General features: G+C 45.6%; 1 protein-coding gene across 1 annotated transcript in view; it reads left to right on the plus strand.

Moving 5' to 3' along the window:
• The first annotated feature begins 588 nt into the window (after nt 1-588).
• LOC132834710 (protein ERGIC-53-like) overlaps nt 589-21119 on the plus strand; it is a 76444-nt gene continuing 55913 nt past the window's right edge. Inside the window, exons 1-6 of the mRNA XM_060853672.1 lie at nt 589-748; nt 7495-7649; nt 8837-8944; nt 11250-11311; nt 16568-16667; nt 18195-18318. Of these exons, the coding sequence (XP_060709655.1) occupies nt 589-748; nt 7495-7649; nt 8837-8944; nt 11250-11311; nt 16568-16667; nt 18195-18318 (709 nt within the window). The remainder of the gene's footprint in view (nt 749-7494; nt 7650-8836; nt 8945-11249; nt 11312-16567; nt 16668-18194; nt 18319-21119) is intronic.

A 21119-nucleotide genomic window follows, 5' to 3' on the forward strand; every position in this document is an offset into this window, starting at 1 on the left:
AATAAATAAATCCTTTCGATTTACACTAAAGACTCTCTCTCTACCAATTCTCGACCGAATTAGGGGGTAGTTGATTGTTGGATGACCCTGCAGATGCTAACGAAGTGCTTAGGGCATTTTGTATTTTAATTTCACGATCTGAAAGTCCTTTAAGCCCGGGTCCTGGCTTATCCGTTGACTAAATGCAAATTAGATCACGGGGGAAGAAACAACTTTTATGAAAAGACCTAAGCAAATTTATAATCTTTGACTATCCTAGTATATTTTAATATCCCCCGATACAATTTGTCTCCTCCTATCTGCCACGTTATTTCAAAGAGTTATATTTAGAAAATGGAGAGGGGGGGAGAGAATTCTTTTAAAAATAACTACAAGTTTGAACCTTTTAGAGAGGAGGTTCTAGGTACGATGTACTTTGGTATAGCTGGATGTAGCCTATGTTAGTGCAAGGGACCCTGAGCAATGCACTAACTTGGGAGCTTGTTGGCTCTTGAGCCAAGCAGCACCAGCCAATGGCTTGCTGCCGAGTGGCTCTCCCATGTGGGACCGGTGGTGACTGCGGCGCAGTGCAGGGCGAGCGAGCGAACGATGGTCGCGTGTGTGTTGCTGCTGTTCGCCTGGCTCCCTGCTCCCATCCTCAGCCTGCAGCCAGTGACTGCCCACCGCCGCTTCGAATACAAGCACAGCTTCAAAGGTCCGCACCTGGTGCTGCAAGACGGTACCATCCCTTTTTGGACCCACCACGGCAGTAAGTTCGACAAACCTTTCCCCGAGGGGAAGGGCAAATTCCAAACTTTGCAAGCTCATTGACAAACTACTCCTCCAGGGTCTCTCTGCAGCAAGTTGTGCTGGTGTGTGTGCGTGCGATGTTTTGCAGTTTGTTTTTTGTCAGCTTAAAACTAGCAAAACAATGTTTAAGGGTCGGAGATACGGTAGGTTGTTTGTTTTAAATTTTCTGAGCACTTGCTGCGAGTTTTCTGCAGTGACACAGCTGGCCAGGGAGTTTCCTCATCTGAAATCTTCCTCCTTTTCAATATTAGCTGCTGCTTAAAACCGGATTTGGAGATGCCAATGTTGGACTGGGGCGTACAAAGTTAAAAATCCCACAACACCAGGTTAAAGTCCAACAGGTTTAATTGGAAGCACTAGCTTTCAGAGCGACACTCCTTCATTAGCTGATTGTTACTTTACACGTGCACCCCACACCTCTGTGGAGACTATCAGTTACACGTTGTTTCTGTCCAAAAGTTCTCATTCAGTAGTGTGGGGAATTCTATCTTTTTAGAAAATTGCTGTGACCATACTGAATTAAAGTACACGGCCGGATATGATCCTGGCCTTAAGATGATGTGAATTCAGATAAATATTAATGGACCACCAAACATAGGTACAGAAATCTGATGGTATTTAGCCTCCGCAGTTTAGCAAACCTACATTCTGGATTTGGAGATGCCAGTGTTGGACTGGGGTGTACCAGGTTAAAAATCACGCAACACCAGGTTATAGTCCAACGGGTTTAATTGGAAACACTAGCTTTCGGAGCAACACTCCTTCATCAGGTGGTTGTGGATGAAGGATGATGATGTTTGAGAATTCCAGGATTTTGACATAGCGGCGCTCAAAGAAATAGCAATGCATTTCCAAGTCGGGATGGTCTGCAGCTTGGACAGGAACTTGCAGGTGGTTGTGTTCCTTGCATTTCCTGCCCTCTTACGGTAAAAGGTCAAGCCTCCATAGTCTTACCAGATCAAAGGGCTGCTGTCTCATCATAGACCTAGGGGGCATACCTCAAAATAAGGGGGAAGCAGGTTTCGGACTGAGTTGAGGAGGAACTTCCTCACCCAGAGGGTTGTGAATCTGTGGAATTCCCTGCCCAGTGAAGCAGTTGGGGCTACCTCATTGAGCATTTTTTAAGGCAAAGGTAGATTTTTGCATAGTTAAGGGTTATGGTGACCGGGCAGGTAAGTGGGGCTGAGTCCATGAAAAGATCAGATTTACAAAGATGTAGCCAGGGTTGGAGGATTTGAGCTATAGGGAGAGGCTGAATAGGCTAGCACTGTTTTTCCTGGAGCGTCAGAGGATGAGGGGTGACCGTATAGAGGTTTACAAAATTATGAGGGGCATAGATAGGATAAATAGACCCAGTCTTTTCCCTGGGGTTGGGGAGTCCAGAACTAGAAGGCATGTTGAGAGGGGAAAGAGACCTAAGGGGCAACTTTTTCACGCAGAGGGTGGTACGTGTATGGGATGAGCTGCCAGAGGAAGTGGTGGAGGCTGGTACAATTGCAACATTTAAAAGGCATTTGGATGGGTATATGAATAGGAAGGGTTTGGAGGGATATGGGTCGGGTGCTGGCAGGTGGGACTAGATTGGGTTGGGATATCTGGTCGGCATGGATGGGTTGGACCGAAGGGTCTGTTTCCAAGCTGTACATCTCTATGATGCTATTAAATGGTGGAGCAGGCTCAAAGGGCCAGATGGCGGCCTCCTGTTTCTTATTGAGAGAGGCGACTGGTGGTAGTTTAACCTGAAGGTCAACACCCCTCAGGCGACTGGAGAAGTTGGGAAGGGCAGTCCATCATGGAAACCTCAGCTTGTGCAGGAATTGAAATCACGCTATTATGGGTCACTCTGCATCACAGCCAGCCAACTAAACTAACTGATCCCCTTGAACTTGTGTGTTGGAGGCTGTAATTTTTGGCAGATGCTGTTAGAGAACGCTTGGTGAGGTGCTGCAGTGCCCCTAGTAGATGGTGTGTGTTGGTTGTAGAAGGATAGGATGTTTAATTTGGTGGATGGTGTGTTAATCCAGCAGTCTGCTTTGCCCTTGGTGTTCAGCTCCTTGAGTGTGAATGGAGCTATATCCATCCAGGCAAGTGGGAAGTATTCTATCACACTCCTGACTTGTACCTTGTAGCTGATGAATAGGCTTTGGGGAGTTAGGAGCTAAGTTACTTGCTGCAGGATTCCTGCTCATGTAGGCATGACATTTATATGGCAGGTCCAGTTCAGCTTCTGGTCAATGGCAACTCCCCAAAATAATGCAGGTTTCAATTATGGCAATGACAGTCAAGAGGGATGGTTAGAATATGAAAACAAAAAATGCTGGGGATCACAGTGTCTCAGGCAGCGTCCATGGGGAGAGAACAAGCTAATGTTTTGACTCTTCATCAGAGCTGACATGAAGTGTAGAGGGGACAGCATTTATGTGATTAGTGCGGGGGTGGTGGAGCACTGGGGAAGAAAGGATGTTAATAGTGCAGATTAAGTGATTGCATTGTGAGCATGGCAGAACAATGGTGTGTCTAACTGCCAGACAGTCCCACTCGGATGGGGGGAGGGGAGAGAGGACATGGTGACAGAGAATGTAACCAGGTTAGCTAAAAGGAAGCAAAAGAATGGGGGTGGGTTCACAAGCTGAAGGTGTTGAACTCTATATTAAGCCCGAAAGCTGTAAAGTGACTCGTCTGAAGATGAGGTGTTCCTCCAGTTGGTGCTGTGATTCACTGGAACACTGCAGCATGTTGAGGATAGACACATGGGCAGGCTAGCAGGATGCTGTTAAGGTGACCAGCTATGGGAAGGTTGGGGTCATGCATGCTCACAAAAGTGTTCTGTAAAGTGGTTACCCAGTCTGCGTTTGGTTTCTCCAGTGTAGAGTAGGCCACATTGGGTGCAGCAAATACAATACACAAGATTGGAGGAGGTACCGGTGAAATATTGCTTCATCTGGAAAGACTGTTTAGGTCCTTGGATGGTGAGCAGGGAGGAGGTGAAGGGGCAGGTGTTGCATCTTTGGTGGGAAGGGGTTGGTGTAGGTAGTGAAGGAATAGACGATGGTGTTCCAGAGGAAACAATCCTTACAAAATACAGATGGGGAGTGAGGGAATGATGTGACTGGTGGTGACGTACAGCTGGAATTGTCCGAAATGGTGGAGAGTGATCCTTTTCAATGCGGAGGCTGGTGGGATGAAAAGTCAGGACCGTGGGAACCCGATCATACTGTTGTGACTGATGGGAAGAGCCAAGGATGGAAGCACGGGTTATAGGTCAGATTTGGTTGAGGGCCCTGTTTTAGAAAGTAGCATCATCCGATCAGATATGTTGTCGGTGAAGGAACTGGGGGAATGGGATCGAGTCCTTGGGGGTCGCGGGGTGTGACGTGGTGCAGTGAGCCTAGATATGGGAGTCAGTGGCTTTGTAGCAGTTGGCACTAGACAGTTTATCTCCAACATGGAGAGGGAATGGTGGGGAGTGAAGATGCAGAGGGACTGGGCATCCATGGTGAACAGGAGACAGTTAGGGCTGAGGTGTTGGAAATTGTCAATAGGGTGGACGGCACCAGCTGGTTAGATTCTGCTGTCTTGCAGATTGTCATTGCTTCCTGCTTTTGTGCTGCAACTTTCCACTTTGCAATTCAGGCCTGAATGTCTCCATGTCTTACTGGAGATGGCCATAGACTGTTTCGGTATCTGAGACGTCATATATGCTACTGAACGTTGTGCAGTTGTCAGTGAATACTCCCACTTCTGACCTTATGGTGGAAGGCAGGTCATTGATGAAGCAGCTGATGATGGCTGGGCTAATAGCACTGCCCTGAGGAGCTTTTCCAACTCATTAACTCACTTATTTACTACATTTTAAAACTAGTTTACTCCCATTGGGGAAGTTTCAAAGATTACCTGTCAGCGTTGAGTGCTTTTAGGAGCAAATTCTTCCTGGGTATTAGTGGTGGCAATTTTCTTGCAAGTTATAAAATCATCATTGTTTTTATATCATAGTTTCTGCCTTTCAGTTAAATAAAGAGTCAATAAAGTGTGGAGTTGGAAAAAACACAGCAGGTTAAGTAGCATCAGAAGAGCAGCAGAGTCAACGTTTCAGGGCCAGGGCACAGGTCCTTTGTTGCTTGACCTGTTGTGTTTTTTCCAGCTCCACACTTTATCGACTCTTGACTTACCAGAATCTGCAGTCCTCACTAGCTCCGTGACAAATGAACTGACTTTACTTTGGGGATAAAACATCCTGTACCATTATTTTGAAGAATAGCAGAGTGAGAAGGGCAGCTGTGGTTGGGGATGGGGGAGGTGGTTGTGTTGATGGTTCACTTGTGTGTCCTGATCAACATTTATCTTTCATCTTGACATTGGTTGTCACTGTTAACAGAGGCTTTGAGAGGCCTTGCTGTGTCAACATTGGCTGCTAGGTTGTCTGTAGCCCAGCGATCATGGTTCAGAAGTACGTCATTGTGTGTAAAGTGCATTGAGATATCATGAGAGGTGCTGGATAAATAGATGCCTACTTTCTTCACCGCTGCTACTGAAGTAAACTTTTATACAAACACAATTGTGCCATTTATATGTCATCATTGTTCTCGTTTGACAAACAACTTTTTGAAAATTAAAAATGAATGGGAAGTAATCTTCCAATATCATTATCAGTCAAGCAACGATGCTGGTGTTGCCTAAGGAAGAGATGTTGGATAACTTTCTGACAATAGAGCACTAATGATACAAGCACTTCGCAGCAGGATAGTTAGAACATTATACTGCAATACAGGCCCTTCGCCCCTCAATATTATGCTGACCTGTGAAACCGATCTGAAGCCAATATAACCTGCACTATTCCCATTTCATCTGTATTTTTATCCAATGACCATTTAAATGCTCTTAAAGTTGGCGAGTCTACCACTGTTGCAGGCAGTGCATTGCATACCTCTAATACTCAGAGTAAAGAAACGACCTTTGCCATCAGTCCTATATCTATCACCCTTCAATTTAAAGCTATGTCCCCTCAAGCTAGCTATCACCATCCAAGGAAAAAGGCTCTCACTGTCCACCCTCTCTAACCTTCAGATTATCTTACATGTCTCAATTAAATCACCTCTCAACCTTCTTCTCTCTAATGAAAACAGCCTCAAGTCCCTCTGCCTTTCCTCATAAGACTTTCCTTCCATACCAGGCAACATCCTAGTAAATCTCCTCTGAACCCTTTCCAAAGCTTCCACATCCTTCCTATAATGCGGTGACCAGAACTCTACACTATACTCCAAGTGTGGCCACACCAGAGTTTTGTACAGCTGCAACATGACCTTGTGACTCCGAAACTCAGGTTGGTATACATGGAGTCACAGAATTATCGTGGTAGAATAGGAGGCCTTTCGATCCATTGTGCATGCACCGGATCTCTGCTTTTGTTTCTCTGGCATCTCTTAGTTGTCATCTTCTGTGTGTACGTATGTGTTTGAGTGACATGCCCGAAGTGTATGTTTCAACCTGCCAAAGGCCCATCAATTTCACTGTTTTCATCTTTCCATCTATCGTGGTGATAGACAAGCCAAATTGTAGACTCCGTAATTGGTGACCTGGAACTTCTCTTTGAAAAGAGCTACATGACAGTGAGTGAAAAGTTTTTATTTTGCCGAAATACATGCTCTGTTGTCTTAATGAAACCTTGTGTGCTGTGAAATGCAGCCTGATTGCAGACTGAGTCTGGGGTAAGTGATAAGATTATAGCCTCAAGGTCTGCAGGCCATTTAAAAGCAGGCTGATCCATTGTGTTGCCATGGCGATATTGATGTGCCATCTTAGTTAGTTCAAGATACCAGTAACTACAAAGGCCCTTATCAGGTATTGAACTAGTAAACTACATTTTCATTCTTCAGTAGAATTTATGTCTCAGCAGGCAAGCCAGCATTTAATGCCTGCCCCTAATTATCCTTGAGAAGGTCAATGTGAATAAAAATTGAGAGAACTGCAGATGCTGTAAATTGGGGACAAAAACAGAAATTGCTGGAAAATCTCAGCAGGTCTGGCTGCATCTGTGGAGAGAAATCCGAGCCCACATTTTGAGTCAAGAGGAAGGGTCCCTGGACCTGAAAAGTTAACTCTGATTTCTCTCCACTGATGCTGCCGGACCTGCTGAGCTTTTCCAGCAATTTCTGTTTTTGTCTCTGAAGGTAATAGCGAATTGATTTCTTGAACTGCAACCCATACAGTTTGACGTTCCTGTATCAGTTTGATATCAATGACTGAGTTGCCTGCTGGATCTTTCCAGAGGGTGATTAAGAGATGACCATGTTGCTTCGGGTCTGGAGTCATATGTAGGCTGGACGACTTAAGAATGGCAGATTTCCTTCCCCAAACGATATCTGTGAACGGGATGGATTTTTGTGACAACCCAATATAGTCACGATTCTTAAAGACTGACTTTCAATTCAGATTTATTTATTACTTTTATTCATGAATTGATTTTAAATTCTGTCAGTTGTCATGGTGGGATTTGAATCCTTGTCCAAGATCATTAGCCTGGCCTCCTGGGTTATTGGTACTGTGATATTACAACTATGCCACTATATTTATGTTCACTGCATCGAGTTGCATTCTAAACTATTAAATTTTGAACCAGTTAGGCAAATGTCACCAGTCACCCTTCTTTGTATAACGTATTAGTTTTAAGGTAAGGAACAGTGACCATTTGCTTTTATTCCTTTGCAGATGCCCTTCCCAGCTCTGAACGCATTCGAGTTGTTCCCTCAATGAAAAGCCAAAGTGGGTCAGTTTGGACCAAGAATAATGCAGCGTTTGAGAACTGGGAAATAGAGGTTTCATTTCGGATAAGTGGCAGGAACAGAATTGGAGCAGATGGATTGGTGTGTTTTTCCTTTATTACCAAATACAATCTTTGTAAGAGTTTCCTCAATGTCCGTGAGATATGAACAACTTACTGTCACCTGATGCAAAGGGAGTCCGTGACTAGACTTAAACAATTCCTCAAAGCATTGTCTCAATTTTGAATTGAATTGGCTTTATTGTCACGTTTGCAAATGAGTACAGTGAAAGGTTTTTATAAGCCACTACTTACCGTGCCATCATATTGTACCTGGGTACCTTTGTACCTGCTCTGTGACAAAATAGAGGAATGAAGAGAAACAAAGTTAAATTAAGCTATGCACAGTCTAACCATCAGCCAGAAAAACAAGCCAAGTTACAAGATAAACATCTCAGTGCCTCTCTGCAGCAAACTAACACAGGGGGCCTCTACCTGGTCTGATTGCTGTCTGCTGTCATGCTTCACTCCCGGCCACTGGTTGCCACACTCCGCACAGGGCACTGCCTGTTGGCGTCCGTGTTCCAGAGGCCGGGTGGCTGGGGTTGATGGAGGAAAGAGGCAGAACAGAAGGAAACAAATGGGCAGAGCAGAGGAGCTCCTGGATGGAGCATCTTATTTTGCTGCCGTCTTACTGGGAGATTCGATGTCTACGAATTCTCTCTGAATAGTTGGTGTTTTTACCCCCCCCCCACACCCATGACTTTGTTTACATTGTATTACGGAACAAAAGCAAAGTTCATTGTGTTTTTTAAAATGCCATTGACAGTAATTGATTCAACTCTTTAATAAGTAAATATAACTCCAAAGTATTATCATTGAAAATAAGTTGCTTTTAATATTGACAACTGTTTGTGTGACCTTATTTAATACTGTGCGTAATCCAATCTTCAGAACCCTGCGAACTTTGTACATTTTATTGCACCTTGAATAAATTAAAGTGGTGTTACATCCTTTAGAGTTTGTTTGTTCATGCTCACGATGTGAACTAGCATTAGCGGAAGTGGCAATCTCGTCTCCAACCTCTGTGTCTGCTGTCTGTGCCCAGTGGATAGACTAAGGTGACTTTTTATTCTCCTCCCTTAGTATCCCCCCCCACCCATGCTTGTTGGGAGACAGTGCTGAACATGCAAGGTTCCATAATACAAATGGTGTGAACCTGCGTTATCAGCAAATTGTGATGTATAATGTGAACCCACCTATATGCTCAATCCTTTCCTGTTATCACAGGCCATATGGTATACCAGAGAAAGGGGACCGACCGGGCCGGTTTATGGAGCAGTTGATCACTGGGATGGAGTTGGCATCCTCCTTGACACATACGACAATGACGGCAAGGTACGTCAGAAAGGTGGCGCTGCTTGAGTAAAGTGCGTACGTGAAAGTTTGAAGTTAATGACGATCGTTGTTTTGCTTTAAATCAGAGTGACTGCTACAATAGGGTCATCTTGAATAATGTCTGCAATCTTTGCAGCCCTATGTACATTCAAGTTGTTTGATTATCCTGTCAAAATTAGAATTCAGTGTTCCCATCCTGTTTTTTTTAAATATTCTTTTGTGGTTATTGCTGGTAAGGCTGGCATTTATTTCCTATTGCTAATTGTTCATGAACTGAGTGGTTTGCCAGGCCATTTCAGAGTAGACGGGCAGGAGGCTGGAAGAACACAGCAAGCCAGGCAGCATCAGGAGGTGAAGTCAATGTTTCGGGTATAACTCTTCTTCAGGAATGGAGGTGGGGGTAAGGAAATAAAGGAGGGGGGGGGAGAGGGTCAGCATGGTGAGATAGTGATAGGTGAATAGGGGTGGTTGGTATGACCTGGTTGGTCAATAGGAGGAATGAATCCAGTTGGGGGCTGGAAGGAAGGGTCAGTCAGAGGAATGGAAGGGAGGAAGTGGGGCTGAGGAGGGGTGGTCAGGGGTTGGGGGGGGTGGGGAGATGGGTGGGACGGTTATTTGAAATTGGAAAACTCAACTTTGAGTCCTCCAGACTGTAGGCTGCCCAGGCAGAAGATGAGGTGTTGTACCTCAAATTTGTGGTCTGATTCGCTGTGGCAGTGGAGGAAGCTGAGGATGGGCATGTCGGAAAGGGAATGGGAATGGGAAGGGGAATTAAAATGGGTGGTGATCGGGAAGTTAGGCTGACCATTTCAGAGGGCATTTAAAACTCAGCCACTTACCTGTGGATCTGGAATCACCTATAGGCCAGACTGGATAAGGATGGCAGATATTTTTCCCTAAAGGACATTAATGAACCAGATGGGTCTTTACAACAACTGATGGTTGTTTCAGGATTCCCATTACTGCAGCTCAGGTTTGCTTTTACATCAACTTTGATAATGGATGACATTGCCTTGATGATCTTACCAAAAGTGCTACAACCCCTGGGTTTCAGCAATGAAGGATATTCAACACTATTTGTTAGTGGTGTGTTCCGATCGTAAAATTGCACAATGGTGCTGCTGCCTCTGTCATTGAGTTGAAGAGTGTGTTTTCACAGCTGCTGACCGGCCTCTGAGATACAGAGACAACAAGAAGTTACTTTCGTCAGTTCACTGGTAAATTCACAGCCTTTAGAATCCTGCTGTAATTTTGGTACAAACTCCAATTGAATCCTGGCAAATTTGAAAGATTGAAGGTCATTGGTTAGATTAGATTAGATTACTTACAGTGTGGAAACAGGCCCTTCGGCCCAACAAGTCCACAACGACCCACTGAAGCATAACCCACCCAGACCTTTTCCCCTACATTTACCCCTGCCCCTCACTACGGGCAATTTACCATGGCCAATCAACCTGACCTGCACATTTTTGGACTGTGGGAGGAAACCGGAGGAAACCCACACAGACACGGGGAGAATGTGCAAACCTGGGTCTCTGGCGCTGTGAGGCAGCAGTGCTAACCACTGTGCCACCGTGCCGCCCACTAAGGTGAGGCCTCTTCTGGAGAACTGTGTCTAGGACTGGTCACCCAGTTATAAGAAGGATAATGTTAAGCTGAAGTGGGTTCAGAAGAGCTTCTCCAGGATGTTTGGAGTTAGAAAGTAAGGCTGAGACTTTTTTCACCAGAGTGTAGGAGGTTGAGAGACGATCTGATAGAAGTTTTTAAAATAATGAGGGGTATAGATAGGATTAATGGTTGTGCTCTTTTTCCCTAAGATGGGGGATTCTAAGACTAGTGGGCACATTTTTAAAGTGAGAGAAGAGAGATTTTTAAAAAAGACATAAGCAAATTGTTTACGCAGAGGGTGGTTCGTGTGTGGGATGAACTTCCTGAGAAAGTGTTAGATGTGGGTACAATTACAACATCTAACAGACATTTGGATGGATACGTGAATGGGAAAGGTTTGGAATGATGTGGGCCAGGAGCAGGCAGGTGAGACTAGTTTCGTTTGGGATTATGTTTGATATAGACTGGTTGGACCGAAGGGTGTGTTTCCGAGCTGGATGACTCTGACTCTAGCTAAAGCTCTGATGAGAGGTCACCTTGATTGGAAACGTTGGCTTGCTGTCCCTCCATGGATGCTGCCTGACCAATGAGATCCAGTATTTGTTGTTTTCAGTACAGATTCCAGCATTTGCAGTAAATTCCTCCTCGAATGAAGGGCTATTTCAACCTCATCCTAATGTTGCTTGTTGTTTCTTAGCTGAACAATCCAGCCATCCTTGTGGTAGGAAATGATGGACGTCTTACATATGATCACTTGAAGTAAGTTTTCATTTCATTTGTGGGGTGAACTTGTGGGTTCTTTTCAAAACGCAAATCAGTGTTTTGTGCGTGAGGCTGAAAGGCAACTTGATGCCTCAAGCTTTTTATATTAGAGACTGACAAAGTGTTATTTGTAAGCTTTCCTCTCATCGAATTTAGAAAACAGATGCTTGTTTGAATGGGTAAGGAAAGAAGTGACTTTCAAAGCTTGTATGTAAGTGAATACTTGGCTCATTTTTTTCCTTTCTTCATAATTTGCCACTTTGTGAGTACAGTTACAACATTTAAAAGGAATTTGAACAGGTACATAAATAGGAAAGGTTTTGAGGGATATTGTAGGAGAACGTGAGGACTGCAGATGCTGGAGATCAGAGCTGAAAATGTGTTGCTTGAAAAGCGCAGCAGGTCAGGCAGCATCCAAAGAGCAGGAGAATCGATGTTTCGGGCATGAGCCTTTCTTCAGGAATGAGCCCTGAACATCGATTCTCCTGCTCTTTGGATGCTGCCTGACCTGCTGCGCTTTTCCAGCAACACATTTTCAGCTTTGAGGGATATTGGCCAACTACAGGCACATGGGACTAGTTTTGTTAGGGAAACTTAGTCGACATGGACAAGTTGGACCGAAGGGTCTGTTTCCAGACTCTCTGGTTAAGGAGCGATGCCTTGGTTAATGTCTCATGTTCTAACAAGTCCAGAGGAATAATTCTTGTTTTATTTTGTAACATTAAGCTTTTAAGCTTTTGATGTCAAACCTTAATTGTTCCAGGTTTTTCTCGAGTGTGGGTATCATAGCAAGCATTAATTATCTGCCCATTTATCAAATTTAATCATGAAGCATCTCGGTATATATGAAAGATGTTGTATAAATGGGAGTTGTTGATGATTCCACTTGTTCAAGATGATGAACTGAGGATTATTCGAGAGGCTGAGAGGGTGATAGAAGCTACAGGGACATAGTTACACCAGAGAACAGAGGTAGCTGGGTAACAGTTAGAGGTGGGAAGGGGAGGAAGCAGGCAGTGCAGGGATCCCCTGTGGTCATTCCCCCTCAACAATAAGTATACCGCTTTGGATACTGTTGGGGGGGACGGCCTAGCAGGGGTAAGCTGCAGTGACCGGGTCTCTGGCACAAGGTCCGGCTCTGAAGCCCAGAAGATAAAGGTGGAGAGGAGGAGAGTGCTATTTATAGGAGACTCTATAGTTAGAGGGACAGACAGGCGGTTCTGTGGACATGGGCGAGACTCTCGGATGGTTTGTTGCCTCCTGGGTGCCAGGGTCCGAGACGTCTTGGACCGTGTCTTCAGAATCCTTAAGGGGGAGGGTGTGCAGCCAGAAGTCGTGGTGCACAATGGCTCCAATGACATAGTTAGGAAGAGGGGTGGGGAGGTCATTCAGGAGCTCAGGGAGTTAGGCTGGAAGCTAAAAGCTAGGATGGACAGAGTCGTCATCTCTGGGTTGTTGCCGGTGCCACATGATAGTGAGGCAAGGAATAGGGAGAGAGTGCAGTTGAACACGTGGCTGCAAGGATGGTGTAGGAGGGAGGGCTTCAGGTATTTGGACAATTGGACTGCATTCTGGGGAAGGTGGGACCTGTACAAGCAGGACGGGTTGCACCTGAACCAGAAGGGCACCAATATCCTGGGAGAAAGGTTTGCTAGCACTCTTCGGTGGGGAGGAAGTTTAAACTAATTTGGAGGGGGATGGGATCCGGACTTGTAGTCCAGCAAGTAGGTTAGCTGTTTTTCAGGATGTCCAAGAATGTAGGGAGGCTATGGAGAAGGTAGCACTGACAGGGAATACTTGTGGACACAGAGATGGGTTCAAGTGTGTATACTTCAATGCAAGGAGTATCAGAAATAAGGTGGGGGAACTTAAGGTGTGGATTGGTACCTGGGACTACGATGTTGTGGCCATCACGGAAACGTGGATAGAAGAGGGACAGGAATGGTTGTTGGAGGTTCCTGGTTACAGATGTTTCAGTAAGATTAGGGAGGGTGGTAAAAAAGGAAGGGGTGTGGCGTTGCTAATTAGAAATGGTATAACAGCTGCAGAAAGGCAGTTCGAGGGGGATCTGCCTTTGGAGGTAGTATGGACTGAAGTCAGAAATAGGAAAGGAGCAGTCACCTTGTTGTGTGTTTACTATAGGCCTCCCAATAGCAGCAGAGATGTGGAGAAACAGATTGGGAAACAGATTTTGGAAAGGTGCAGAAGCCACAGGGTAGTAGTCATGGGCGATTTCAACTTCCCAAATATGGATTGGAAGCTCTTTAGATCAAGTAGATTGGATGGGGCGGTGTTTTGTGCAGTGTGTCCAGGAAGCTTTTCTAACTTAGTATGTAGATTGTTCAACCAGAGGGGAAGCCATATTGGATTTGGTACTCGGTAATGAACCGGGACAAGTGATGGGCTTGTTAGTGGGTGAGCATTTTAGTGATGGTGACCACAATTCTGTGACTTTCACCTTGGTTATGGAGAGAGACAGGTACGTGCAACAGGGTAGGTTTTACAATTGGGGGAAGGGTAAATATGATGCTGCAAGACAGGATCTGAGGAGCATAAGTTGGGAGCATAGCTGTCAGGGAAGGATGTCGTTGAAATGTGGAACGTTTTCAAGGAGCAGATACGACGTGTCCTTGATATGTATGTACCTGTCAGGCAGGAAAGAAATGGTCGTGTGAGGGAACTTTGGTTGAAGAGGGAGGTTGAATGTCTAGTAAAGAGGAAGAAGGAGGCTTACATAAGGTTGAGGAAACAGGGTTCAGACAGAGCGTTGGAAGGATACAGGATAGCCAGAAGGGAGCTGAAGAAAGGGATTAGGAGAGCTAAGAGAGGGCATGAAAAATCTTTGGCGGGTAGGATCAAGGATAACCCCAAGGCATTTTATGCATATGTGAGAAACATGAGAATGACGAGAACGAGGGTAGGTCTGATCAAGGACAGTAGTGGGAGACTGTGTATTGAGTTGCAAGAGACAGGAGAGGTCTTGAATGAGTACTTTTCTTCAGTATTTACGAACGAGAGGGACCGTATTGTTGAAGAGGAGAGTGTGAAACGGACTGGTAAGCTAGAGGGGATACTTGTTAGGAAGGAAGATGTGTTGGGCATTTTGAAAAATTTGAGGATAGTCAAGTCCCCCGGGCCTGACGGGATATATCCTAGGATTATGTGGGAAGCAAGAGAGGAAATTGCAGAACCGTTGGCAATGATCTTTTCGTCTTCACTGTCAACGGGGGTGGTACCAGGGGTCTGGAGAGTGGCGAATGTTGTGCCCCTGTTCAAAAAAGGGAATAGGGATAACCCCGGGAATTACAGGCCAGTTAGTCTTTCTTCGGTGGTAGGCAACGTAATGGAAAGGGTACTGAGGGATGGGATTTATGAGTATCTGGAAAGACACTGCTTGATTAGGGACAGCCAGCACGGATTTGTGAGGGGTAGGTCTTGCCTTACAAGTCTTATTGAATTCTTTGAGGAGGTGACCAAGCATGTGGATGAGGGTAGAACAGTGGATGTTGTGTACATGGATTTTAGTAAGGCATTTGATAAGGTTCCCCATGGTAGGTTTATGCGGAAAGTCAGGAGGCATGGGATAGTGGGAAATTTGGCCAGTTGGATAGAGAACTGGCTAACCAGTCGAAGTCAGAGTGTGGTGGTAGATGGTAAATATTCAGCCTGGAGTCCAGTTACAAGTGGAGTTCCACAGCGATCAGTTCTGGGTCCTCTGCTGTTTGTAATTTTTATTAATGACTTGGAAGAGGGAGTCGAAGGGTGGGTCAATAAATTTGCAGACGATACGAAGATTGGTGGAGTTGTGGATAGTGAGGAGGGCTGTTGTCGGCTGCAAAGGGACTTAGATATGATGCAGAGCTGGGCTGAGGAGTGGCAGATGGAGTTCAACCCCATCAAGTGTGAGGTTGTCCATTTTGGAAGGACAAATAAGAATGCGGAATATAGGGTCAATGGTAGGGTTCTTAGTAAGGTGGAGGAGCAGAGGGCTCTTGGGGTCTATGTTCATAGATCTTTGAAAGTTGCCACTCAGGTGGATAGAGCTTGTAAGAAGGCCTATGGTGTATTAGCGTTCACTATCAGAGGGATTGAATTCAAGAGTCGTGAGGTGATATTGCAGCTGTACAGGACCTTGGTAAGGCCACATTTGGAGTACTGTGTGCAGTTCTGTTCGCCTCACTTTAGGAAAGATGTGGAAGCTTTGGAGAGGGTGCAGAGGAGATTTACCAGGATATTTCCTGGAATGGAGAATAGGTCAGACGAGGAAAGGTTGAGAGTGCTCGGCCTTTTCTCATTGGAACGGCAAAGGATGAGGGGTGACTTGATAGAGGTTTATAAGATGATCAGAGGAATAGATAGAGTAGACAGTCAGTGACTTTTTCCCTGAGTACAACAGAGTGTTACAAGGGGACATAAATTTAAGGTGAAGGGTGGAAGGTATAGGGGGGATGTCAGGGATAGGTTCTTTACCCAGAGAGTGGTGGGGGCATGGAATGCGCTGCCTGTGGGAGTGGCAGAATCATTGGTGACCTTTAAGCGGCAACTGGAGAGATACATGGATAGGTGCATAAGCTAAGACAAATGTTCGGCACCACATCGTGGGCTGAAGGGCCTGTTCTGTGCTGTATTGTTCTATGTTGGGATGCTGTCTTCCTACTAATGCTTGGCATTATCACTGAAGGGTCACTTATAGAGTCGTAGAGATGTATACCAGAGAAACAGACCCTTCACTCCAATCAGTCCATGCCGACCAGATAACCCAACCCAATCTAGTCCCACCTGCCAGTACCCGGCCTATTATCTCTCCAAACCCTTCCTATTCAACTTGGTCAGTTCTGAGAGACTTGGAGGTAATTTGCGGCTGGTGTTATTCGTAGATGGGGTGGCACAAGATCAGGTTCCTTTGGGACCCAAATGAACAGGCTTCACTGGAAAACTGAGGCTTTTGTGGTAATTATCTTGGCTCTTGTCCATTATCACTAGAATTCACCTTGAAAGCTTGCCATGCTGGTTTATGTACCTTGCCTCTTAAATTTTCTACATTAGCTTCTAACTTTTACTTTTCCTTTCAATCCAAGAGAGTTGGACTTTCTGAATGTTCCAAAATGGTCCATTAACTTGCTACTTCATGTTTGTCAATTAATTTAGAAGCAAGAAATCTCCTTTTTTCTAATGTTATGAATTGTCTACTTTGTACCTATTTAATAAAACAGTAACTGGTTGGACCCATTTGTGTTTTTATCCAAATTATAGTGACGGAGGAAGCCAGACCTTGGGCTCCTGTTACCGTGATTATCGCAACATCTATCACGCTGTGAGAATCCGAGTAAGGTATTACCAGAAGACGTTACAGGTAAGTACTTGTAATACAGTCTGACTTTTATTCAAGTGTAACTTTTATAGATTTATTTGATGACTCTATCAGGTTTTGCCCTGGTCTTGAGTACTCTTCTTTCTTTCTCGAATTTCGTCTTCGCCATTTGTTCTTCCTGGCTCACCCTGTGTTGAGCTGTAGTATTTATCTATGGGCAGCATGGTAGCTCAGTGGTTAGCACTGCTGCCTCACAGCGCCAGGGACCCAGGTTCGATTCCTGCCTTGGGCGACTGTCTGTGGAGTTTGCACATTCTCCCCGTGTTTATGTGGCTTTCCTCCGGGTGCTCCGGTTTCCTCCCACGATCAAAAGATGTGCAGGCCAGGTGAATTGGCCATGCTATATTGCCCACAGTGTTAGGTGCATTAGTCAGGGATATATATAGGGTAAAGGAATGGGTCTGAGGGTCACTCTTCGGAGGGTCGGTGTGGACTTGTTGGGCTGAAGGGCTTATTTCCATACTGTAGAGAATCTAATATCTGGTATATGACGGAGTTAGACTGTTTGAGGAATGTGGGGGTGCTGGAGGAGGAGAATAGCTAGTGACTAATTGTCCAAACTCATGTTGTCGATTCTCAATTATTATCGTTTGACAATTTCTTTCTCTGTTTTGTTCCAATTTTGCTTTTCTTCCACAGCCAACTTAGCATGTTCCATTGGAGATGTCTTTAAATTTTATTGGTTGGCTTCTGAAATTTGTTCTAAGTAAATCATTGATTCCTAAGTATATCTCCCAGCGGTTTGTAGAGGGAGGACCCTGACTGTTATCTGTCTTTTGAATGTGATGCTGCATCCTCAGGATGGCATGGTGACTCAGTGGTTAGCACTGCTGCCTCAGCACCAGGGTCTCCGGTTCGGTTTTGGCTTCGGGCAACTGTCTGTGCGGAGTTTGCACATTCTCCCCGAGTCTTGTGTGGGTTTCCTCCGGGTGCTCCAGTTTCCTCCCACAGTCCAAAGATGTGCAGGTTTGGTGGATTGGTCATGCTAAATTGCCCACAGTGTTAGGTGCATTAGTCAGAGGGAAATTGGTCTGGGTGGGTTACTCTTTGGAGGGTCGGTGTGGACTTGTTGGGCTGAAGGGCCTGTTTCCACACTGTAGGGAATCTAATCTAATCTAATCCTCCAGGCAGAAACAGATCCAGTCTCTACTCAGTAGCAAGCGGTATTGCTACATTAGGGGTTTAGATAGGGTTGACCATGAGAACCTTTTTCCACGTATGGAGTCAGATATTACGAGGGGGCATAGCTTTAAATTAAGGGGTGGTAGGTATAGGACAGATGTTAGGGGTAGATTCTTCACTCAGCGAGTCGTGAGTTCGTGGAATGCCCTGCCAGTAACAGTGGCGGACTCTCCCTCTTTATGGTCATTTAAACGGGCATTGGATAGGCATATGGAGGAAAGTGGGCTAGTGTAGGTTAGGTGGGCGCAACATCGAGGGCCGAAGGGCCTGTACTGCGCTGTATTTTTCTATTGCTGATCATTTCCCTCCCTCTGGCACCCCCTGCAGGTACACTTAAATATGGGCCAGACTGATCTCGACGAGAGCTTCGAGTTGTGCACAGAAGTGAAGGACATGAACCTTCCTTCGAGTGGATACTTTGGTATTTCAGCAGCCACTGGAGGTGTTGCTGGTGAGTGAGAAGGGAGCTCACTGGAGCGACGCTGCCGGTAGTGTTAATTCCGACGATACTTGTGTCGGATTCCTCTCTTCCTGGTCAAGCCGGGAGAATAATGTGCAGGTTTTCACCTTGGGTTTGGGTTGTCCTCCTGACCTACAATCTGTCAGTACAGTATTGTCAAAATGCAGCAACAACTTGCATTTATTATAGTGCTTTTAATATCGCAAAACATCCAATTGAGCACAGAGCCACGTAAGGAGATACTAGGACTGGTGACGGAATGTCTGGTCAAAGGGGGCCAGTGTTAGGGAGGATGGGGAGCTTGAAGACCTTTTAGGGAGCGAATTCCAGATTTAGGATCCAGGCAGCTGCCAGAGTGGTGAAAATAGGAATGTTCAAGCTGAAGGCGTCACAGTTACCGTAGATAGTTTTTGGGATGGAGGAGATTAAACAGAACTAAGGAGGGGTTAGGAACATGGAGGGATTTTAAAGTAACGAGGTGATTTTTAAAGTTGAGGTGTTGGAACACTGGAAGATGAGCACTTGAGAGGACAATATTCACAGTTACTGTGTTGGGCAAACTCTTGTAAACGTCTCTGAGGGAAGGACATCCGCCGTCCTCATCTGGTCTGACCTACATGCGACTCCAACCCCACAGCAATCGTGGTTGACTCTCATCTGCCCTCTGAAATAGCTGAATGAGGCACTCAGTTCAGGGGGCAATTAGGGATGACCAACAAATGCTGGCCATGTCAGTGGCACCCACAACCCAAGAAAGAATTTATAAAGAAAACTTGCCCTTGTGGGGGGGGGGGAAACAAAAGTTAAATATTGCGGATTCTGCAAATCTGAAACTTGCTGCGTGCCGATGGTGTGGAAGTATATCGCTGTTCCCTCTCTGTCCCAGAACTCACTTCCTCGCAGCATGGTCAGTGCATCCCACCTGGTCCCCTCACAGCTGCAGCAGGTCAATGAAGCCACTGACTCAGGGTAATTCGGGATGGGTAATAAATGCTGGCCCATCCAGCGACAGCGACACCCACCACCTTGTAGCCATTATTTTTGAAAAAGCCTGAAGGTGTTGGGGTGACCTGGTGGCTCAGTGGTTAGCACTGCTGCCTCAAAGCGCCAGGGACTCAGGTTTGACTGTCTGTCTGTGTGGAGTTTGCGTGTTCTCCCCGCGTCTGCGTGGGTTTGCTCCAGTTTCCTCCCACAATCTCACAGATGCGCTGGTTAGAGTGGATTGGCCATGGGAAATGTGGGGTGACAGGGATAAGGTGGGTCAGAGTTGGATGCAGTTTGGAGGGTTGGTGCTGACTCGATGGGCTGAATGGCCTCTATCGGGATTCTGAGAGGTGACGGGCTTGCTATAATGCTTACATTCCAAAATATTCCCCTGTCTCTCTCCATGAGCCACTTGAAACGTCACTGCATTCAAGATGATGGACCAAGTGCTGGAGTGTGGGCCCAATGTAGACAAAGTTGCTTTGACAGGACAGTATAGTCTCAATGAGCTGAAGGCTGTCTTCTGTACTGTATCATTCTATGATTCCCGATTATGAAAATCAGTTGATGCAAGGATGAACGAGCGTCCTTTCTACGTTTTAGATCCAGAGGAAACATCAAGCTGTAGAGAATCATAAGCAGCTGGAATTTGTTTTGGAGAAGACGTTTGTGCTGATAGACTTGGTAGAGATGATGGTATTGGATCATTGGGCAAGTTAGCACATTAAAGATTCAAAGGCTATTTCAGGCCAATGGAAAGGGAGAAAACAGGAGATGATGTTCCAGCTGTACAAGACATTAATTAGGCCACTGTTGGAACATTGTGTGCAATTCTGGTCTCCTTCCTATCGGAAAGATGTTGTGAAATTTGCGAGGGTTCAGAAAAGGTTTACAAGGATGTTACCAGGGTTGGCGGGTTTGAGCTATAAGGAGAGGCCGAACAGGCTGGGACTGTTTTCTATGTAGCATCAGAGGCTGAGGGGTGACCTAATAGAGGTTTACAAAATCATGAGGGGCATGGGTAGGATAAATAGACAAAGTCTCTTCCCTGGGGAGTCCAGAACTAGAGGGCATAGATTTAGGGTGAGAGGGGAAAGATATAAAAGAGACCTAAGGGGCAACTGTTTCAAGCAGAGGGTGGTACGTGTATGGAATGAGCTGCCAGAGGATGTGGTGGAAGCTGGTGCAATTGCAACATTTAAGAGACATTTGGATGGGTATATGAATAGGAAGGGTTTGGAGGGATATGGGCTGGATGCTGGCAGGTGGGACTAGATTGGGTTGGGATATCTGGTTGGCATGGACTGGTTGGACCAAAGGGTCTGTTTCTGTGCTGTACATCTCTATGATCTTCTGTTGCAATAGCTGGAGGTAGGGCAAGGTATATTTCTTGTCATGTTTGAGTCAAATGGCATCCTCATTGCATTGCTTTCTGGTCTCCCTGCTGTGGGAAGTATGTTGTGAAACTTGAAAGGGTTCAGAAACGATTTACCAGGATGTTGCCAGAGTCACAGGGTTTGAGCTATTGGGAGAGGCTGAACAGGCTGGAGCTATTTTCACTGGAGCGATGGAGGCTGGGGGGTGACCTTATAGAGGTTTATAAAATCATGAGGGGCATGGATAGGGTAAATAGACAAAGTCTCTTCCCTGGGATGGTGGTGTCCAGAACTAGAGGGCATAGATTTAAGGCTAGAGGGGAAAGATATAAAAAGGGACTTAAGGGGCAACTTTTTCATGCAGAGGGTGGTGCATGCATGGAACGAGAAAGTGGTGGAGGCTGGTACAATTACAACATTTAAAAGGCATCT

Source organism: Hemiscyllium ocellatum, chromosome 42 (assembly GCF_020745735.1).
Source record: "Hemiscyllium ocellatum isolate sHemOce1 chromosome 42, sHemOce1.pat.X.cur, whole genome shotgun sequence".
Lineage (NCBI taxonomy): Eukaryota > Metazoa > Chordata > Chondrichthyes > Orectolobiformes > Hemiscylliidae > Hemiscyllium > Hemiscyllium ocellatum.